At 39.2% G+C, this 22,293-nt stretch overlaps 3 protein-coding genes across 7 annotated transcripts in view; 2 read left to right on the top strand and 1 right to left on the bottom strand.

Moving 5' to 3' along the window:
* lpxn (leupaxin) overlaps window positions 1-22,293 on the top strand; it is a 665,334-nt gene that overhangs the window by 291,234 nt on the left and 351,807 nt on the right. The window lies entirely within an intron of this gene.
* The window catches only part of slc44a5b (solute carrier family 44 member 5b), a 58,021-nt gene that overhangs the window by 3,827 nt on the left and 31,901 nt on the right, over window positions 1-22,293 (bottom strand). For 2 of the 5 annotated variants that reach the window (XM_046049058.1, XM_046049059.1), the window contains 16 exons: window positions 21,293-21,353; window positions 21,078-21,201; window positions 18,916-18,999; window positions 18,601-18,713; window positions 18,291-18,422; window positions 18,086-18,185; window positions 17,588-17,680; window positions 17,110-17,197; window positions 16,419-16,681; window positions 16,136-16,230; window positions 15,935-16,038; window positions 15,728-15,801; window positions 14,505-14,575; window positions 13,603-13,691; window positions 12,935-13,019; window positions 8,604-11,263 (listed from right to left, as the gene is read on the bottom strand). In XM_046049058.1, coding sequence (XP_045905014.1) covers window positions 11,154-11,263; window positions 12,935-13,019; window positions 13,603-13,691; window positions 14,505-14,575; window positions 15,728-15,801; window positions 15,935-16,038; window positions 16,136-16,230; window positions 16,419-16,681; window positions 17,110-17,197; window positions 17,588-17,680; window positions 18,086-18,185; window positions 18,291-18,422; window positions 18,601-18,713; window positions 18,916-18,999; window positions 21,078-21,201; window positions 21,293-21,353 — 1,686 coding nt within the window. In that variant the 3' untranslated portion in view covers window positions 8,604-11,153. Of the gene's footprint in view, window positions 1-4,125; window positions 4,418-5,511; window positions 5,666-8,603; window positions 11,264-11,368; window positions 12,627-12,934; window positions 13,020-13,602; window positions 13,692-14,504; window positions 14,576-15,727; window positions 15,802-15,934; window positions 16,039-16,135; window positions 16,231-16,418; window positions 16,682-17,109; window positions 17,198-17,587; window positions 17,681-18,085; window positions 18,186-18,290; window positions 18,423-18,600; window positions 18,714-18,915; window positions 19,000-21,077; window positions 21,202-21,292; window positions 21,354-22,293 lie in introns of those variants that run through there. The other 3 variants (XR_006825051.1, XR_006825052.1, XM_046049060.1) reach the window with 3 other exon arrangements.
* Window positions 1,666-8,250, top strand: LOC123970790 (LIM/homeobox protein Lhx8). The gene is made up of 9 exons (XM_046049101.1): window positions 1,666-1,746; window positions 2,445-2,522; window positions 2,961-3,086; window positions 3,318-3,439; window positions 4,132-4,352; window positions 4,815-4,918; window positions 5,526-5,621; window positions 6,873-7,062; window positions 8,029-8,250. The coding sequence occupies exons 1-9, from the start codon at window positions 1,666-1,668 to the stop codon at window positions 8,103-8,105; spliced, it is 1,095 nt and encodes a 364-aa protein (XP_045905057.1). The 3' UTR covers window positions 8,106-8,250.

The raw sequence follows: 22,293 nt of genomic DNA, 5'->3' as shown, positions 1-22,293 counted from the left end.
CCCCTTCGTTTTTTTGACAAAACAATGTTTGACTTGTTAAACAGAGCCTACAGTGCGTTCTCCAGGACCTCAAAACAGAACATTAGGGTGACCAACATTTATTTTAGCCTATGTTTAACAACCTAACACTCGGTGGGTCCTTCTGTATAATTAAGACTTTAAATTCTGAGACTTTTAAAGTACATTTTGCTGAGAATGTCTCTGTACTTTTACTTGATTAAAAGTTTAACGCAGGAGTTTTACTTGAATATTTTTGGTATTTCCACTTTTACTCAAGTAAAAGATGTGAATAGGCATTCCACCACTGCGGAGGAGAGAAGAGGTACCTGCGAGTGCAAGCTGTAATGTTTCCTTAACCTCTGTTAAAAGGACACAAGTTTGGATCAGTCAACCTCTGACTGTGTGCAGCTTTGACCTTCTCTTATTGTGACAGGGAAAATGTTCTAGAGAAACCTAGCTGAGAGAAAATAACATTTACACTCAGTTGTCAGGTCCACCTTGCTAATACAACAACAAAAAAGAGTGTATATACTGCTTATGGATCCTCATGATAAACCAACAGTGAACATGAATACTGGCCATATTAAGATTCATAGTCTTAAACAACGTTGGATCACCAACTGGTCCCCAGAACCAGAGGAGCTCCAAAAGCCCCCAGTTCACTCCATGCCAACTGGTTTTAACAATTTGACTCACTGTAAATTTGTTAATTTTATTTCTTCAAACCAAACCACTGTCCTACTAGGTTAATCTGGCCATAGTCTCAAACTGTAAATAAATTATATAACATTTTAGTAGCCTAAATGTTAGGTACTTTAGATTCAGTGAGAGCAAACTGTCATACTCAAGTTCTGACAGCCTTCAATAAGCAGATCAGGTGTTGCTCAGATACATCAGGTTTATGAGGGAATTACCAGTGAAGGAAGAAGTATATGGGTCTTCTACTTATGGAATACCCCATTATAAAAATACTTAATTACAAGTAAAAGTACTGCATTCAAAAAATGTAAGCACAGAAGTATTAGCAGAAAATGCACTTAAAGTGTCAAAAGTAAGGCCTCCTTGTTATGCAGGATTGCCCCATTTTATATTCATATATTTTATATTACTGGATCATTGTGGATGAATTTTTATTTTGTATACTGTTGTGTAGGTTAAAAATGCATCATAACTTATTATAATCGCATGTTTTGTATATGTAGGATCTTAGTGTGAAAACGTAGCCTACAACATTGCCCTCAGAAGTGTAGTTGAATAGAAGCATAGCAGATAATTAGAATACTCAAGTACAACTATCTCAAAATGATACTTTTATAATATAGTAGCCTACTTCAGTTAATAGCCTACTGGTTATTAGCCTACCTACTAAAGTGCATAATGTTGGCTGTCTGTCACTATCATTTTAGAGTTATGGTAAACTGAAATGTCAATTATAAGAATAAAACTGTGACAGAATGTATTTGGTTTTTCTCCATGCTGCATAAAACCACACGCAGAGCTTATTTCCAAAAAGGGAGGCGCGGCCAAAGAGGACAGGGAAAATATGAATTATGATCCGCCCTCCAGGAACAGCTCAGGGCCGACTGACTGACACACGCAGGAATCCTGGAGGAAAAAGAAAGAATAACAGCACTTTCACTTTACTTCACACTCCTGGACACAGACATGCGCTGGAAAAGTGAAGTCAAAGCAGAGTGTTGCGCCGTTAGCGAGGACGAAAACGGATCTCTGTTGTCCAACGATGAGGTGAGTAATGACATTTAAAGACAGGCGCACATTTTTTTTCTACCACCGTGCAGGCTTGAGGTTGGTCGGTGTGTGTGTTAAATATTAGTCGAGATTGCTTTGCCAATTAAATCAGAGTGGGCTTCAGCCTGGCATTAAAGTCGGCCGTCCACACGCTGACAGCTCAGTATTTTCACAATTTGAAGAAATGTCGAAGAAAATTACCCCTCGGTGAATTCTGCAATTAAAACTCAAGTAGTTAATGAGACCTCTTCACCTTTTGGTTGCTCCGGTTAGTCGTTTGGGGCGAACTTAGCCTTTTAATTGCTGTTATTAAAAAAATCAATCCCCCTTTCCCAGAGACCTCGCGCTGTTTTTTTGGGGGGGGGGTTGTCTTGTTGTTTTTTTTTTGTTTTTTTTTTGATTGGCACGTGAAATTGGCTTGTTGGGGTTTAACCACGACACGCGCGCACGCAGCGAGCAGTTGCCCGAATCCCAAATGCAGATCTCGAGAACATAATGCACATAGGATAAGTGTTAGTTCAAGTGTTGTCTGTTTTTGCAAGTAATGACTATCCTTCTCTTTTAAATGTCATTTTGGTAATCGCCGGCGTTGTCATGGTGAAAGGTGAAGGGCATGATATTTATGGGAAGGGGCAGGGGGCATTTAAGGCAGCTGCTGCAGTCTGACAGACCGACATCCTCTTTCCGCCGTGTAGCTTCTCGTCATGTGTGAAGATTGCAAAGGAGACGAAGGGCTGCCGGGCAGATGCACTGAGGACAGGAGAGACATGATGGTAGGAATGAACTGTTGCAGTTTAAACTAGATTTGATTCTCAAAAACAGGTCGGGAAATAACCAGAGGCCTTCTTCTTTGGGCGGTGATAAAGTTTTAAACTTTTGTGACTGTGTGGACAACAAAATGAGAACATTTTGAGGCAAATGTCACGAATAATTCTGCTCGGTTTGTTTGAAATCAGCATCTAAAAAGACATCAAATCTAGAGGCAGCCACTAAAATCAAATTTATTTTAGCCAATTAGGAAATGAGTGGGACTTTTATTTTGAAAAAATATGTTAGTAATTATAGTTATTTTTGCACTTTATCACTACGCTGGTGACAGCAGCAACGTGTGAACTGGGTTCAAACATATCGTGTAGCCTAGTCTGTGCTGTAGGTATGGGCTGGGTGCGTTCCTGTGCGTAATTTTCTAACCGCAGGTCTGATCCCTTCAGGGCGCGCCGGCGGAAGTTTTGGATGAAGACGCGCCGTCGCTGCAGACTATGGCATCTGCGCCTCTGCTAGGCAGAGCGGTGTGCGCGAGCTGCAACGAGGACATTGTGGATAAATATTTATTAAAGGTAAAAAAACAAACACTGCCGGATCTTTTTTTTTTTGTGTGTGTGCAAGTATTTTTATTTCTGGTTTGCGAGGATCATTTAATTTGGATTACGGTTTTTATTTTTATTTTTCTCGATTGCGTTTGGATTTGTGTGCCTTTAGGGCTCGCGCTGGTATTCATGCGTGTATATACAGCGGGCCTGTAACCGTCCAACTGATTGACTTTAGCTAATTTATCCTCTCTGATTTAGGTTAACGACTTGTGCTGGCATGTGCGCTGTCTCTCCTGCAGCGTGTGTCAGACTTCGCTTGGCAGCCACACGAGCTGTTACATCAAAGAAAAAGAGGTTTTCTGTAAACTGGATTACTTTCGGTACGTGCATCGATTTTTGCTTATTGTGTTATTTACTTTTAGACCAGACAATCGCAGCTACCGAAACGAAATTGTTGAAGGAATATTAAGCTGCCAAGATAATTAGGCCTACATATTATAGCCTATTGCAAATTGCTGAATAATAATAACACTAATAATAGTTGTTGGGCCTGACTTTTCTTTCTGCTTTGGCTGGACAAATATTCGAATGTAGTTATTTGCATTGAGTTAATGATACCAGTAAATAATAATAGTAATAACCAATCATTCCAAACTAAAGCGGTTTTGTCTTTAACAAAAAATGACTTGTCGCTCTTTAACTCTCATCATCACATGTAAAAGACAGATACAGTGTAGATGGAGAAGATTGTAGTGATATTGGATCATTGGGTAAACAACTGTGACTTCTATCACAAGGGATAAACTAAAGACTACAGCTGGAAGTCACTTCAATAATACTAATTTATACTTTAATTCAGGGCCTATTTTGTCCCAAGGGCAGCTGTTGCCTGTCATAGTTTTCCTGCATTGGTCCAGGTTAAATTCTATTCTTTTATTTTGGGCCTTACAAAAAAACGCCCAAATTTAACATATTGAGTTAAAACATTGGTATCACCCTTTCTGCAAATAAGACACAAATGCCACGAGGCAACCATGCCGGAGTCTAATCTCACCACGACCTTCACCTGCAGAAGATACGGCACTTGGTGCGCGTGCTGCGGCCGGAACATCCACTCCACAGACTGGGTCCGCCGGGCGAAAGGCAACGTGTACCACCTGGCCTGCTTCGCCTGCTTCTCCTGCAAGAGGCAGCTGTCCACCGGGGAGGAGTTCGCTTTGGTAGAGGAGAAGGTGCTCTGCAGGGTCCACTACGACTGCATGCTGGACAACCTCAAGCGGGCCGTGGAGAAAGGTGAGGGACTCGGTCCAAATATCGGAGAGTCTGGAACAGTCACTTCAGTTACTTCCCAGACTTTCCTACAGATTTGTTTCATTTTGAAATAAAAAGACACAAAATTCAAAATAAAGAAAATAAATACATGAAATTAAATATTTAGCCGTACAAAAATATTTAACAACATTCCGCTCATTTATCTTCTGAACGAGAAGTGCAATATGTTGCTTGCCCCCTATTTTTATTGAAGACAGATCATTAGTGATATACATGTTTTCCAACATGTATATCCGGTCCTGAGAATAGTTGAAATGATCGACATTGAAGTGAACTTCAATTATTTCTAATGAATTGTTATTATTGCTTGCTGCTCCTTTTATTTAATGGGATTTAAATGCTGTATTTCAAAGTAAAAGGAACACTTAATTCTGTGCTAAATATTTCAGGATGTTTTAATATGAGAATACGCCTTTGTTGCAGGAAACAGCGTTAACATGGAGGGGGCTCTGCCCACTGAACAGGAGATTAACCAGCCAAAACCCTCCAAGAGAGCGCGGACCAGCTTCACTGCCGACCAGCTGCAGGTTAACCTCCACCATCACGTATAACAGACAGAGAGATACATTGATAGGCCTACATATAAAATATAACCACTGTCTACCGAGAAGACAATAAATGCTTTCATTTTTTGGCCTCATTCTTAATGTAATTATATTTACAGATTTGTGTAATAAAGAGGAGTTCAATAGGGCAGATTACAACTTTGAGCAACTAAACACTTATTTGTTCAGGCAGAAAAACAGGGATGCTGCTTTTACATTATGCTTTTGTACAATTTTTCCTCCCTTAAAAATACTATTACTACTAATTATTATTATTATTATTATTATTATTATTATGTGCATTGTTCAGGGTAATATAATTTCAATGTTGTGAACAATGAATAGTGAATAATATATGAATATCATTAGGGTCATGTAGAGCAAGACAGGTGTCCAAAATGAGTGTTGAGTATTGCTTATAATCACAGTTCTATATCACTATCTATATCCTATTAATGTGTCCCTACTTGACAGTCTTTATTCCAAACACATGATTTGTAAACAGCAGTGTTTTTACATAAACCTAATGGATTTCCTCACACCACAAAGTAAACCTGTAACTGATTTTCTTTTACCTGTGAACATGCAGGTAATGCAGGCCCAGTTTGCTCAGGACAACAATCCGGATGCCCAAACACTGCAGAAACTGGCGGAGCAGACGGGCCTCAGTCGAAGAGTCATACAGGTCAGTGGAGGACATGTGCATGGAGGGGAAATGGATGAAGGAATCTGCAGTATGATCGTAATAATTAGAAAGAAGCAAGAGTTCAGACATAACTAATGAGGTATATTTGCATAATACGCATCTGCTGGTAACACACGTATGAAACCAAAGGACAGACATCAATTCTGCCGTTAAATGATTTCCATATGCTTTCAAATCACACGTGTTTGTGTAAAATTTCAGACAGAATGCATGCTGAGTAGCAGAAGAAAGAAAAGAAACGCTACAAGCCTATAGCAATGATGTATTATTGTGAATCTTAATAGCTGGTCAAGGTACAGCAAGTTTTAAATACTTTATATTCTGGTTTAATCCATAACAGTGCACTATATTTTATAAGTGGATTGTACTGTATGTAAATTATCCAGTAACTGTAGCTGACAAATAACTATAATCGAGTACAAAGTACAATATTTTCCTCTGAAATGTAGCGGAGTAGAAGTACAAGGTAGCACAAAATGAAAATACTAAGTACAAATACCTAAAAATGATACTTAAGTGCAGAAATTGAGTAAATGTACTCAGTTACCTTCCACCAGAAGGTGCATATGATATGTGAGAAACAGAACAATTTGTACATCATTTAAAGAGAAATCTTTTCACATACAAACTTTTTCTTTGAAACCAACAAACTATATCAGTCTTCTATCAAAATGCAGTAGCATTTACAGGCGTGTTCAAGGATATAATTCAACCAAGAAAACAACAAAAGTAAAACAAAGTGTGTGTTCAAAGTAACACAATAGGGTGAATCTAATTTACAGTTTCAAAATAACTACTGACAAACTATGCAAAGTTATTTGTTTTCCAGAGCTGTGGTTGCAGTCACCCAGCTTAAAATTGATGGTTGTGACACTTTAACCAGAGTTTCCACTGCTAAGGAGTGGTTCTTCCGACAGATCATACAGCAGACTGTGATAGTGACACTTTTGGCAAAACACACCTCTGGGCAGATTTTTCTCTTGCTTGTTCAGCCTAGATAGAGTCTCTGGTAAGGATGAATGCCAAATTCAAGTTCAAGTGTATCTTTATAATTAGGAAAAGACAAGACTACGACTGTGGTTTTACTCACCGGGGGCAAAAAAGACTCCTGGACTGTCACTCCATGAGATCTTTTGGCAGTTTACAAGCTAACATACCCGCAGTATCCATCTCTGTGTGCGTATACTGTCGAATGCAGCTCTACAAAAGGTTTTTGTCCTGTTAACTCAGGTCTGGTTCCAGAACTGCAGAGCACGCCACAAGAAACACGTGAGCCCCAACCACACCTCCAGCACCCCCATGACCTCGCTGCAGACCAGCCGCCTGTCCCAGCCCACCCCGACCCCTGAGGAGCTGCAGTACACAGCTTATGGAGGCCCGGAGGGATCAATGCTGTCAGCACTACACTCCTTCATAGACAGTGAGCACCGGCCCTTTTATAATGTTTTGTGTTGAGATTGTTTAGAAAGTTTAATGTGCATCACTGCTCACTATAATTGTCATATTCCTATTTTAACATTTGAAATATCTTTTTTTTTACTGTACATGTAAATTGCCCCAAACCCACATATGCCTAGGTGTGAATCTATCACGGGTAAAATGGGGTTTCTGAAAACTAAATTTACATGTGAACTGATTTATTTAAATTAATATCTATAAGAAAAATACAATTATTAGCATCACAGTATTTAGTGGTTCTGGTTTATTTAAACAGAACTTTAAGTATTTTGACTAACAAGAGGTACTAACAAAAGGTTGCCCATCACCTCCTTTTTTTTGGAAAAACATTTATATGCTGATTTATGTTATATTTAAGTAACGTTTAAAAAATCTGTTCCAGAGAGAATAGAGATCATAGACAATTAAAAAAAATAAAAGTCTAGAAACAAAAGAAAAAAAACAATTAAACAAAGATAACCTTTTCTCTTTGATTAATACTTTAAAAGATGCAGCTTCAATAAAAGGTCAGACTTGCCCATACACTTAAAAGGATAAATATTTAAAATAATATGGTTATCCACATACTTTTTTCATTAGTGGCTAGAAACCAGCTCTTCAAACAAACCATTGTTGCTGCTTCTAGAAGTAGACCATTGGTCACTTTCTGTATTTTTATGAAAAGTGCCACCAGTCACCAGATCAGAAGGGGAAATACAAAAGCTTTCACACGTGGTCACGATAACTGCTCTGTGTCCGGTACATTTTTATTGTTGTGAAAATATAGATGGTTTTAATAAAGCAACATTCAAATAATCAGGATTTTTATATTGCTGTGAATAATCTATAACAATATTTGTCAAACTGAGAAAAAGGAAGCTTAAAGATGATATTTTTAATACCATTGATGGAAACTGTAATGACTCCAGTGCTCTGTGTGTGTCCGCAGTACACTCCCCTCCATCCATGTTTCAACCGCTGCTGCCCACCCACGCTATGACCTCCTTGCCTGTGTCTCACGCCTGAGCTACACACACACACACACACACACACACCCTCAGACTTTGAGAACCATAAAACCTTTCCTTTTCTTGAACTGCCAGTAAACCATTACATGTTGATATTCTTTGAAAACACACAATTCACTGTTGAGCATCTCACGTATGATTGAAAGTCCTAAATGTACAGTTTAATGTGGAAACGGAAAGGTTTCAGTGTACCTCATACGATTGTGACAGATTTATATTTGTTTGTGTAGTTGGTGACACAGTCTGACCGTGCCCACAGTGTCAGCTCATTATGAAGGTGAACTTGAAATTGTTTGTATAGCAGTGTTCGAATATTGCATTTTAATTTATTTATTGTATGTGAAGTCTGTTTTGAAAATAAATGTCTACTTTCACAAACCCGGGTGATGAACAAAATGAAAAGAGATCCCACATCAGGACAGATCCAGCGACAGCGGACAAGGTGTGGAGTTTAGACCTCAGTGTGCATGTTTAGAATTTAGGAAGAAAGTAGGTGCATAGTAGAAAAAACGTTTATTGATAAAAATAGAAGTAACATCTATATTTGAATGATGAACATACACACAGGCAATATATTCTGTTAAAAAAAACATGCAACTTTTACTGTATAAATAAATATGAGTGATTTATAGTGTCAGCTGTCTGCACACATGAGCAGCAATAAATAACACAGTTTGGTGTATCGACAGGTTAGAGCAGTGCATCTTCAGAGTCAGACTTTTAAGAGTTTGCGGTAAGAAACCTGACGCACATTCGAAGCAACAGAGACATTTTACTTGTGTCTACTTGTTGACTGTGGTTGACCAAAAGAATCTAATTTCTAGACATGGGAGGGAGGGGGAGGCACATAAAAACACTTTTTCACTTATCAGATCCCTCACCCTCATGGGCTAAACCTGTGCTGCATGCACACATAGATCCAAAAGACAACTGGGAGCATGGTAGTTATTCAGAATTATATAAAAATAGGAATAATGCATAATATGCCACACTGAGCAATACATGCATCATTTCTCTCCTTTCAGATACACAAGCAGAGTTGTTTTGCTTTTATTGAATGGTTACGTCGTACGTGTCCCGGCGTGTTCAGCTCCAACGGGGGCAGAAGTCTGGTGGTGCTGTCACTCCGAGGCACCATGAGGGCAGGTTCTCAGGTTTGACAAACACGCTACAAAGACCCACAAGCATGAGTCACATCTCAGAGATCTAAAAGGTGAGCATCATTCCAAGTGATGCATGGACACATTTAGGAAAAAGAAGACCTCACCAGAGTTCTGATGTCTGTAAAACACAAGGGCACCGTGTGTGAAACTGCCAACAGCTGTGTCACTCAGTCACCCTGCTGTGCCAACAGCCTGGTGACACCCAAACCTGTGAATAACTCAAAGGAATTCTTCAAGCATTTCCTGGATTCTGGCTCCAGGACAAAAACAATAATGTATAACATCAGCCGCACATTTTCAACAACTTATCAAATATTCCATTAAACAGACAAGACTACACACCTGCATCTTCCACATTACTGGTTATACATACTAGTTCTATTTGGCTAATATCTTAACAACTCTACTACTACTACTACTACTACTACGTGGGACCAGCCCCACTTTGGATCAATAAGAGGATCTGGAGTGACAAAAAGATTTACAGATAACTCCAACAAGAAATGTTGGTATATTGTTTAGTTTGCTAATCTTTAGAATTAAGGTGATATTCGCGCATACTCTTATCTGTAGGGTTGAAGCTTCAGCCTTCACAGAGTACAGTGGCAGTTTATGCCACAGAAAAAGTCTAAAAATAATGACATATACTTCTCATTTAAGCTAAGAGAAACTTCTCTGCTCTCAATCTGTGTGTTCAGTCTGTTTAGACACTGAAGTAAACAAATGGTCAGCAGAGAAGTGGATTATACTGCAGGTGTAAGCTTGAGAAGTTTCTGAGGACATCATTTTTCACTTTTTACAATCGACAGGTGGGGGCTCTTTAATAACAAGACAGATTTTGGGGGTGTATCACTTAATGAGCAGCCAATCATGACATTACACACATTGTAACGGTTATAATGCTTCACGCATATATGTGCCGCTATCAGCCGCAGGTTAAACATTAAAAAAGACAGCACCGTGTGTAACAGATAGAGGGTCTGTGTTTCTTTTCGGCTGGACACATAGGTTGCTGCTGAGAATAAACCTGTGACTCTAAGGTTTAGTGACAACGTTCTGCTTCACCTTATATTCCTATCTCTAACACTTGGAAAAGACAAGAACCTTGAGCACTGGCTGCTGACTATCCCTTTAACAAGTTCTTGTAAACATTTCTGAAAAGCATCTTCAAATGTAAGCTCTGTAGCTGCACGATGCAATTAAATACTCACTGTGGCAATTTTAAGAAAAAGGCACTTAAAGACAGTGGACACTGTGGCACATAGGTTTCTCAATGTGAGACAATATGAGGTCAAAAACTGTGATAACACAATACACAGTCGACGTTTGACCATTTCATGGAAAAATAGTTAAATCATCTGAGCAGTTACGCCTCAGCAACAGTACAAGACATCTGTTAATGACTGGCGACACCAAGTGGTGAAAACCAGCTACTACAAGAGATTAAGAACAAAAACAGCTGATGTTTACCACAGTCTCAAGAAAGAAATCACCTGTTCTGATAGGAACCTGTTGTGTACCGACTGTGGCTGTAAAACATATACAAAAATATTTCAGTTACAACTGTAACATTTAAAAAAATATAAAAAATTAATATGATGGTGTGACTTACACCTCCAATACAAAGACTTTTTTTTTTTTAACACACAAACTGAACCTTTTAGACATAAATACCAAAGAACCATCAAGACTATAAAAAATTAGCACATGGGTGAATCTAATTATTAAAGTTACTCATCTACAGTTTGTCCATTATAGTGTACAGTTACAACTTGTGTACACTTAAACTATATTTGGCAAAATGCTTATGGCCACATGGGCTTGTACCATGCTTTGGTGAATGATCTTCAGTCTTTGACCTTCCGCCACCTTTGGTCTTCTCTCTATTCCCCGTCCGCCGTCTTGACGTTCTTCTTGTTGAGGATTTTCCGCAAGGTTCTGTTCATGTAGAAGGGCCGGCCAGGAGAGCCGTCATTTGCCTCCAGATCCCACACTAGGAGGCAGCAGTAGTAATGTGTTAAAAACTGAGACTCTACTTTCACCGAATTTAAATTTAAAAACCGGAGACAAGGTACTTTGAAAATGTACTGGACAACACTTGAACCATTAATGTTTATTCAAAAACATGATTCACATTTTCATTGGATTTCATTGATAAAAAAAATTCCCCTGTACAAAAAGAACACTGAATAGCCTCGAGACAGATGCGTGTATTATACTTAGTATTAAAACAGCACTACATCTGAACCATCCAATAAAAAATTTACCAAAAATGGCTTTGACATCCTTTTATAAACTGTATCGCAAAAAGGTTCCTGGTGTTAGGTCTAAAACCACAGAATAAGAGGAACAATTTCTTTTTTTCTTTTTTCACAACTAGGCACATAAACTAGTGTTTCCTGAAAACTGTCAGGTCCTGTTCTTTATCTTTAAGCAAAAACCATACTTCATTTGTCTTTTGAAGTCTTGACCTCCCACAAAGTCTCTGTCTGGTGTACAGTACATCTATGACCATGATGGAAACTTTGAAATGATTGTGACCTTTTTTTTTTTTTAAATGGTGTAAAATAACAGAATCTGTGTTTGTGTTAGTATAAATATTGTGGATCAAAGCAACCTATAAAACCCGATGGTAAAACATCAACAGCCAGCAAAATAATCATGCTAGACAGAAGAAATTAATCACACGATTCTTTTTCCATATGTGAAAGTGTATACACTTTTACACTAGCAGACCAAAGTGTGACAAGAGCGTGCCCCGTAAGTCCACCACTTTTTTTAACGTGATGCCTTATGCCATAGTCCATCAGTGGCATCTGTACATTTTAAGGTCCTCATGTTTGTTTGGATGAAAATGCTCATATTCATCTCAGCCTGTGTGTCCGTCTGGCGAGTTGACACGTACCCTCTTGGTAAGGCAGAGGTCAGCAGAGAATACAGAGAAGAAAAAAAAATAGAACATAAGCATGGCAGAAAAAAAGGCAAGTATCTGAGTTGGCTCAAGAGAGGAAGTAAACAGAGGTCTTTTTCTAGTCCCCCCCATGCCTTTTCTGTGAGGAACTGAAATGAAAGCATGTCCTTTCATTTCCAAGTCGTCCCTGACCAGGCTGGGATGCATCCAGTTTTGATGTTTAGCCCTACAGTACTCGCTCTCAAATGTCCAGACCCCCCACATACATAGAGTAGATATGGAGAAGTGAGTGAGAGAGTCACGAGTTCAGTAAAACGGCCGCACATCGCTCAGGAGGTAGTGCCTAGTTTGGCATCCTCCTCCACTTTACGCAGGATCTTGTGCAAGCCAGGAGACATGTAGTAGGGCCTGGAGGAAGAACCATCGTTCCTCTCCAGGTCTTCACCTGAGACCGGGCAGCAGCACAGGAGAGGAGGAGCATGAGGAGCAGACAGCGCACAGAGTGACAGCCAGAAAGAGAAAGGAAAGCAAAGACTTAGTAGAGATAAATGATCAAAAAGGATCATGCAGGAATAAAAGAGAGCTGAATGAGCAGGAATCAGCTTAGAGCCAGTTTTAAAAGAGGGAAAGAGTTACATTCATCTGCTGACGGGCCACATGACATTTGAACTTTAACCTTCATAGCAGTGCTCGGTACAAGTAGTCATATTCTCACAGTGTCGTGTGAAGTACTCAAACAACCAGCATACTTACAAAAGCACAGGAACAACGTGTCTACACACACGGCATAGACGTTAAAAAAGCCATGTGCAATCATGTAGGATCCCAATACCACCGTCTGAAAGAATCAACAGGTCACAGTCAACATTTATCCTGCGACGTGTCTTGCATGTTGATGGAAATCTGCGTTCCATTAAACACCAAAAACATCAAGAATAACATGAACCAACCAAACTATATAGCTTGAGCGGCACTGCAATCTGATCTGAATAATAAAATGGTGTTAAATGCAGTTAAATGATTAAACTCCATCAGTGCCATCCTTTGCAAAAATGTGAAAACATAAAGGCATAATAAGTTTAAGCTATATAAAATATTTTATTGGTATATTCCGTGAGAAAAGTGAACTTTCATTATAAGTTATGTTGGCATATATTTGCCAAACTAACGCTCCAGCTGCATTTTCCCTCTTTCTCTAGAGTTATTTTAACAAAACGCAATTACAGGAGGACTTAACTTAAATTTACTGAGTGAGACATACAATGGATAATGGCGAATGATTTTACAACTTTCCCAGCAGGAAGGTTTTGAATAATGCACCTTTTGTGTCAAGTCAGAATGCAAACATGTCTCAACCTGCTGATTCAGTCCCAGTAGTTGCTGCTGGAGCTCATTAAATAGCCCACATTTTAATTCCTTACCAGAAGGGGGACCCAGTAGTAATTTAAGGACGGCACCTCCGCTTGAATGGCCGGTATTTTACGTGCAAAGAAGAAAAATGCAAGAACACCTGGAAAACATAAAAAAAGAAACTAAATAACAAGCTGAGATTGAAAACAAAGATGTGGGTACCTTGACTGGAAATCACCCACTACAGCCACAGGAACAGAAATGCAACTCTATTTACCTGCATGTCATCAGAAACATTCAAACACCATACTCAAACTGTATACATTAAAATGTGTCTATCAGGAGATCGAAATTAATTCCCTAAACATTTTATTCTATAATGTTTTAAAAAGTATCAGAAAGAGTGAGAAATTATTGGTTTGTGTGATAAACAGCATCACCTGACAGAGCAATCAATATAATGACAAACATGGCATCTCTAATTTCTTCATTTCAAACCATTAAAAGGTTCATTTATAAACAAATATAAATACATTTAAGTGATTTTTTTTAAAAAAATTAACCAGGATGGTTTCAGTCAAAAAGCAGCTAAATGCTTTTTGAACAGGTGCTCCTGAAAGGCTACAAACATACATACTTGTACACACATTTCCACATCAGTGAAACCTAAGGATAAGTAGCACAATATTTTTTTCTACAGGGATTTGCAAGTGTAACTACTAGGATTCAGTGACTCCTAAAATTGAATGTAAGAGATTTTTGTTCTTTTCAAAGGCCGGCAGGCAGCGTGTGCAACAGTAAATTTCAACTTATAATGATGCAAACTGCGTATGTGCATGGCAAAAATAGCTGGGAGTGAGAGGATTCATCATTCCTCTTAATATTCAGGAGGATGTCTCAGCCAGTCTCTTCTGCAAACCGTCTATGCTGCTGTTTATGACACCTCACAGGCTGCGGATGACGTGACACTCACCGACACTTCCTGAAATAAGCAGTTTTCCCAAGAAGAGCAGAAAGTCTGTCACCTTGTCCAGGACAGCCACACTACACAGGAGGCAGAGAAAAGCCAGAATGGAGAAGAAACACAGACAACAGAGAATTAATAAGGAAATGTCATGCGCAGCGAAACAGGCTCAACAGAGATCTATGGAAGTACACACACACACACACACCATTAAATACATGATAATAAGGAAAAATGTGCAACTGCTTGAAACACTCATTTCTTGATTATTTCATTGACTTACCTAAATTATGTTTGAGCCAAAATCTAAACATCTTTTATTTTTGTTAGCCAGGCATGTAAACTGAGTAGAAAAAACTAATTTTACCCATTAAAACAGAAAAATGTAACTTTATGGTAGGGCTTGGTGTCGGTACTAGAAACCTTTAAGGTACTGACCGAAATAGCCCATTACCAAGTAGTATCGAAACATGCCTAGTCAAACAAGTACTGCAATTAATACTTTTTGTAACCAGATTTTTTGTGCCTGCATGGAGCCAGTAAGCCTCAGCATCAGCTGAGGTCCCAGGTTTGTTCGTCATTGTTGTAAGTTTCTCACCACAAGCTTGGCTTTGCATTTCTTTCATCTTCTGATATCCTTTAACACTCCTCTGTACATTTTTATTTGCAATTCACATTACTTGTCACTGATCGATCACTACGTTCTATCATATCAATTCAATCAATCAATCATCAGCCGATTTTACTCAGGGAGCCTCCGGATGCTTATGTCAGACGTAGTCGGTGTGGTCGACAAAACAAAAGACAAACAAACAAACAAACAAAACAACAAAAAAACTGTCGTTCTTCTTTTGATGATACAAAACGTGTGGAAGAGGATGAGGAGCGATCTGATACAATTTTCCAATAATTTTAATTTTTAGATTTTAATATAACAGTTATTTCAAACAATTAAAAAGAAAAGAACGTAGATCACATTGCTTGACCATAACAACAATACAAATAAAGATCAATCAATACTATGGCTTAACAGGTGGCATTTTACGAAAGGTATCGAATGAAGTACTCTATAGGTATCAGTATCACTTCAAGGGTACTGATTTTGGTTATTGTAAATGTTTAAATGATACCCAGTCTTACTTTATGGTATGCAAAGCAACAATGACAGTGTGTATCAGCTGACGCCTTTTAGGTGCGTGGAACTGACACAGACCTATAAGTTAAGTTCTTACCGAAGAACATTCCTCATCAACAGGAAGAAAGCATCCTTGGAGGACGTGCAGAAGTTCTTCCCATATATTGCTATCTGTTGTGAGAAAGAAGTACAGAGTGCTTGCTAGAGGGTAATTAGGCACTGAGGTACAAGCCAACAGCTGAACTGCTAACAGATACAATAAATCAGTCCAAACTACTAGCAGAGCAGATGTTTCTTAACTCACCATAATGTATGCATTTCTGTTTATAAACTTGATGAAATGTTCCAGGCACCAGAAGCAGCATTTGAGGCAGCAAAGCAGGAATCGAGCGCATACATTCTGAGAACCTGGGAAAACATCATCAATCACCAACATCCCCATCTGAAACAATCATTAAATTGTGCGAGAGTGGGAACGTGTGCTTTTTAGTTAGCAACGGCGTACCTTTCAGTTTGTGATGCAGGTACTCGAGAACAATTCGGACCATCTGCACCACAGCAAGGATCAGAGAACCAAAGGCAAGAGAACCTGTGTGGTAACTGTGACACAACAGACCAAATGGAATAACAGACATTTGACCATTTGAGTAGCAGTCTCAGTAGATTAAAAAAATGCTAGTATTGGGGAATCTTCTTTTTGTTCTGTTATTTCTCAGACAAATAGGCAACTCAACATAGAACTCTAGTATTTTGTAAAACGTAACATCTCTTTCAGTGCAGCTCCCTACCGTATAGCTCTGCTAAAAGAGGAGTACAGGGGGCAGACAGGGATGTCGTTTGGCTTCTTCAGGGCCCAGTAGTAGGACGCAAAGGCCCCGGCCAGGGTGCATTGGCCCAGCGCCACGGTAAAGTTGACCAGCCAGAGGAACACGAACACGTTACACAGATGGAGGACTAAGATATAGCGGTGGTATGCGCTCTCCCCACCATAGAAGGCAAACAGGCATTGTGACCCGGGGCACACTGTGGTGATATTGGTCTGATGGAAGGTCTGAAAGAAAGCAACAGATTTGGATATTCAGACAAGAGTAATGTGATGTAAGATTTGCATTACACTAAATTCATCACAAGGAAAACTACACAGAAAACAATGGTGGGGAGGTGGGGGTGGGGGCAGGCAGGCTGATAAATGATTCAAAATGATTCTCACACAGAACTCACTGCCAGCTACTAGATTTTACGTGTAGGCAACCAGAAGCTCTTTCATTCTTACTTTTGATTGATTACAGTTGTGAGAGTGATGAAAGACTGATGGAAGAAATATTTCACAGAGCAGAGTGGCAGAGAAATCACAAAGAATCAGAGACACTGGTATTTTGTTTTTTAGAAGGAAACAGCAAAATAAACCCACAAATTCCAGACATACAGAATTTCTCCAGCAAATGCACCTGATTGTGTTAAGAGAGCAGCGTGACTAACCTGTGGATTGCATGTGAGGTTGGCATACATGCATTTATCGTCAGTAGGTGTGACCTTGTAGACCGCGTTACCAGAAGATGCTAAGAAGCTGAGGGCAAACTAGTTATGGATGAAACAATCACCGTTTACTGATAAAATATATTCAGTTTTATTTTAATACATTAGATACATGCTACTTACAAAAGAAGTCATCTCACGCATCCAGCCATTACAATGCTAGGTCTATGATTTAGGACCCATGAGCACTAGCTTGTTTCCATTTTGCTCTTGCTTTTTAAAAAACCTAAAACACCAAGTGAAAGAAGCACTGTTCATTTTCTATATTAACTCCAGTACTGCATGATTTGTTTAATGAGAGGTATTTACATATGATCTTTATATATGACATGAACTACCACAGGCTGCATGAATGGCCGCAGAATTCCTCTACTTCTATGGATAAAAGAGTTCATCGGCGTACCAGCAGTTCAAAGGATACACCGCTGTGACGGCCCAGTAAGCGAGGCAGATGGCCAGAAGGAAAAAGGTGATGATAGGGAAGAAGAGAGTGGACATGATGTAGCTGATGGCCCTAGAAACAAGAAAGATAAAAGATCTTGTTGAATTGTGTGTTGTATGAGTGAAATAAAAGTCAAACACATTATTATACGCTGGGGTAGGCAATTTATTTCAGAAGCATTATTTGTTATATTTGTTGAAATTCTCTTTACTCCCGACAGCAATCAATAAATCAAATGCTCTCAAGTAAACTCAGTCCGAATGAAGTGATTGACTGGCTGGCCTACCTGCCTACCTGCCTACCTGCGTGCACTCTGCCCGTGCACTCACTGCTTATGAAAATATTTTTTGGTGGCTTTGGAGGGAGGGGGTGGGATTTTTTCAGGTTATTTTCCAAATCTAACTGATGATTTCTCCATTGTCATCTACCGAAGCATTAAGTTTAACAAGAGTCAACAGAGCTTTTACCCATACTCACTTGCTTCCCTCCTTCAGTAATGCAACAGCGATGCGCAGCCTCATCCTCAGAAATATCAGAATGATCACAATGATGGCCTCAATCACAGAAAGTGAGATCACTGAAAACAAATCAGATGTTTAATTATTAGTCAATGCTCATAAAACAAATATGTTTTAAGATGTCACTTCAGCATTTAAAGGTATGGTAGAGGAGGACAACGCACTGAAGATGAGCCACGTTTGGCTGAGCTCAAGGTAAATGCTGAAGTCTGTGTGGAAACCGATATTAGAAATGGTGGCGTTGGCGCCTGGCTTCCCGCTCAGAGAACTGTACTCCCAGTAGCAGTGAAAGATACCTGGGAAACACAGAGAGAAAGAATGGAAGCCAGGGAAGGATGCAGCAAAATGTAAGACAAATCTAAATCCGCTACAGTTTGCGATGACAACAGAATTGCTCGCAGGAAGATAGGTCAAATGTAAAACATGTCGGCAACATCTCTGGTGATGTGGCAAATGTGTACACTGCATGCTCACCGTAGCCGACCACAGAGATGACACCAATGATGATGAGCCACAGGAGCACGCCAGCAGTGTAGCGCAGCAGCAGGATGAAGAGCAGACTGACCACCATGGTTATCACCAGACCACTGCAACAACACACATACACACTGGCAACTGACTCGTATTTGTAAAGAAATTAATTTAGTAAGACGTTCTGTGATCAGGAACACATCAGGTGCTATTTGAATACAGTAAATTCCACCAATGTGGGACTTTAAGCAGGTAGTCCAGTAGGCAACATGAGCCATAAAGAGAAGTGAAAACATGAAAAGCCACAGTCGTTCTTACATGAGGATCCAGTCCCAGGAATTTGCATAATCTTCAAAGATCTTCATGCCAACTTCTTTTGCATTCAGCAGATTGGCAATACCTCTGTGACAAAATGGTGACATGGTGAGATGGAAGAAGCGGGAGAGAGAAGAGGTGACAAAAACGAACTTATATATAAAGACACAGACAGGGGTGGAGGCAGGTTTGTGTTACTGCGTCTAATTGTTTACTTAGAAGAGTTTCACAGAAACACTGACACTTTATTTAATGTTAATGCTCTGACTATGAAGCAAAAATAAATACAGTTTCAATTTGCTTTTGATATTCTCAATTTTAAGACCTTCTTATCAGGTTATGACAGTCTGGAAAAAACATTTCATATCAAAAGCCACAAAACAGCATTAGTGTTGCAGAAGCACTATTGAGCAATAATTTCTTCAGTATGGTAGTAAATGGTATAGCAGCATGTTACTGAATGGAGCACCTAGTGGAACAGAACATACTAAAATGATGTGTCAAGAACCCATTCACTTCTGTTCATGGTACAGGCACGTGTTTGATAACCAATGAAAACAAAATAAGTGCTTCAAATACTCAACATAAAAGAATGAATATAAATTGTACTGATTATGCTTGACTTGTCACCGGAATTCATCTTTATCTAAAAATCGTGGTTTCAGCCTCAAAATGAAACTTAAAATCTTAACGTAACCTTTCTCTGGTGCTGGACAAAGACAACCCCTCAATCAAAGACAAATGAGTCAGCATAAAACCAAACATATTTGTAGTCTAGTCAAAAATAACATAACAATGACTGTCCATGGTATTGGCTTACAGAAAAATCCAAGGTACTCTGATGTAAATGTTAAAAATATTTTATTAAATTATGGATAACAACCACGGCTTCCAGACAATTTCTTGTATTTAAAGAACTCTTGTAACAGAAATCCGAAAAATACTGTGATGTGGAGATTTCCACATCACAAACTATTAACTTGCATGGTATGAATTAAATATTAATGTGAAGTCCCATTAAATGGCACAGGATAGCTAAAGTTCAGCTTCTCACTACAGTAAAAAGCTTAAAAATTAAAACTGGTAGCAATGTCAGAACATGACCACTGCAAGTTCGACCGCAGACGCACTGCCCTATGACTCAGATAAATCTCTAAAGCCCAGACAGGGGAGGGAAAGAGGCTACGGGACAAACAGAACAATGAAAGCCGTTTTAAAATCAACCTTATGATGAAGAGCTATAATTCAACTCCCTAAAGGGCTTCTCCATAGACCAAAGTTTGGATCGTATCCAGCACTGTTATGTAAACTAGATACAAAATTCACATCTACATCAAGGGAGCAAACATAATGACCACCAGGGGGCCCCATATCACTCTCTATTTTAGTTGACACATGAAGTAGTAGGTGACTTGATGTTTTGAGGTAGATATGTCTGCCACAAACAATGTGTATTAATCTGTCCTAATTCCTGTCCACCGATGCAGGTGGAGGGATACAGGAACAGATCCTTCATGCTGAAGAGCACGAGTGGGAGGATTAGTCTACACAAAGCTACTGGCTACAGTGGAGGCAAAGTTAAAAGGCTGAAATGAATCATGTTTGAGACCTTTCCACTCCGTGCTGCAGGGCAGTTACTTGGCTACAAAAAGAAAAGCATTAAAGTACATTATATTTCCAGGTGATTCATCACAGCAAACACAGAATCATGTATGTTTAAAATTTCAGCTCACTGGTTCAAATACATGATTGCTCTGCTTGCCCAAAGTTTGCTATCTCAGCCCATTAACATGTTGATAGCGCAGATTAAACAAAGCAGCCGATGTAAGCTTGTAGGTTCCCCTGAAGTTCTACTCTTGAACTTTTGCGGGCAAGCAGCATTTTCAGGCAATAAACATGCAAATGACTCTGAATGTGGTTGGACACATTCCTGGGCATCAGTGACATGCCCAATTGTCCTACCCCATAATATCTGTCCACAACTCTCTGGGTACAAGGCTGGCAGCCCTATTGACAGTATAACAGTTTTAAAACATGTTACAGGGTAAAGTATTTATGCATTATTTTTTACTACAGCAAGAATGTCAATTCTCCATCTAACGTTTGTAACTTTTATACTTGTACTTGAAGGACTAAGATTCATGTTTCAGGGAAGCAGATCTTACTTGGCAGCATCTTTGAGGTCGCTGACACTTCTCTTGTTATTGTCGCCGTCTTTGAAGATGGTCTCATTGGCTACAGTTAAAATTCCATTTCTTGTTATGAAATCTGGGAAGCACCGCTGGAGGACTGAAACACATTTTTGATAATTTATTTGTCTTATGTGGCTCGGCAAAAAAACAATGAGCTATTGTGGGTTATGTGTTTAGAGTTCACTTACAAGGTCTGCTTGGCACGATCATAGATGGGCAGTCTTCATCTCGTATGACTTCTGCAACTGACTGAAAGCGAAATAAAGGAGACGATGATTCAAACAATTGAAAACAAGATATTTATTACTAATCATTCATTTGACACAGTATTGTTCACGGTTAAAGACAAAGTGGAGGGCCTTTTCAATACAACTGATCTTTCCTGTCGTGTAGGTTTCTGTATTTATGTAAAACCTTGTGTGCCTTGCTGCCGTTCATAACTCATGTTCAGGAAAACAATGATTTTAATTTAGACTTAACAATGAGTCAGTTTTTTCTTTTATTACATTTTGGATTTCACAATTTAGTCTTATGAACCAAATAATTATCATAAGTCACATGCATAACATTAGTACATTTTACAAAAATAAAAGTCATTTTCAGAACAAACATCTCACTTTCAGATTTTATGTCAGCAACGTTTTATTTTCAGTTATTATAGCATTGGTATTATTAATCATTAATAATCATTATTCCTGAACAAGGCCGAGGAGTCAGATGTGACAGAGCTAGACTGAATCCTGTCATAGTTGAGATGATGTTGGAAATCAATGATTCAGCTCAAACGGTATGACTGAGCTGTTAGGTCCTCCCACACACCACCTCACTCTGTGGTTCTTACACGCCATCACGCCAACGTCACTGTCACCGAACTGCTGCCAGCCGACAGAACAGAGCAGCGATGTGCATCAGTGGTTGCTAGCTCATTTCCGCCTGTCTCTCAAAGCGCGTTCTAATGAGCTCTCCATTATAATGACTATACGGATCAAACTGGTGGAATCTGAGGATGTCTACAACAGAAGAAGAAAGGTCTAAACTCTCGTAAATTTGACCCTATAGTAGCCCTCCCTGACTGAATAAAAATTCTGGGGACAAGTACTGGAACTGGAACTTAGGAGCCAAATAAATGACCTGAGGCCTCATTATGGAAAAATCACTTGTCGCTGGCTATCTATGTAGCTTGATAGCC

The sequence above is a fragment of the Micropterus dolomieu genome, linkage group LG05 (assembly GCF_021292245.1).
Source record: "Micropterus dolomieu isolate WLL.071019.BEF.003 ecotype Adirondacks linkage group LG05, ASM2129224v1, whole genome shotgun sequence".
NCBI lineage: Eukaryota > Metazoa > Chordata > Actinopteri > Centrarchiformes > Centrarchidae > Micropterus > Micropterus dolomieu.
The sequence above is the reverse complement of the archived record's forward strand: the minus strand, read 5'-3'. Positions and strand labels throughout refer to the sequence as shown.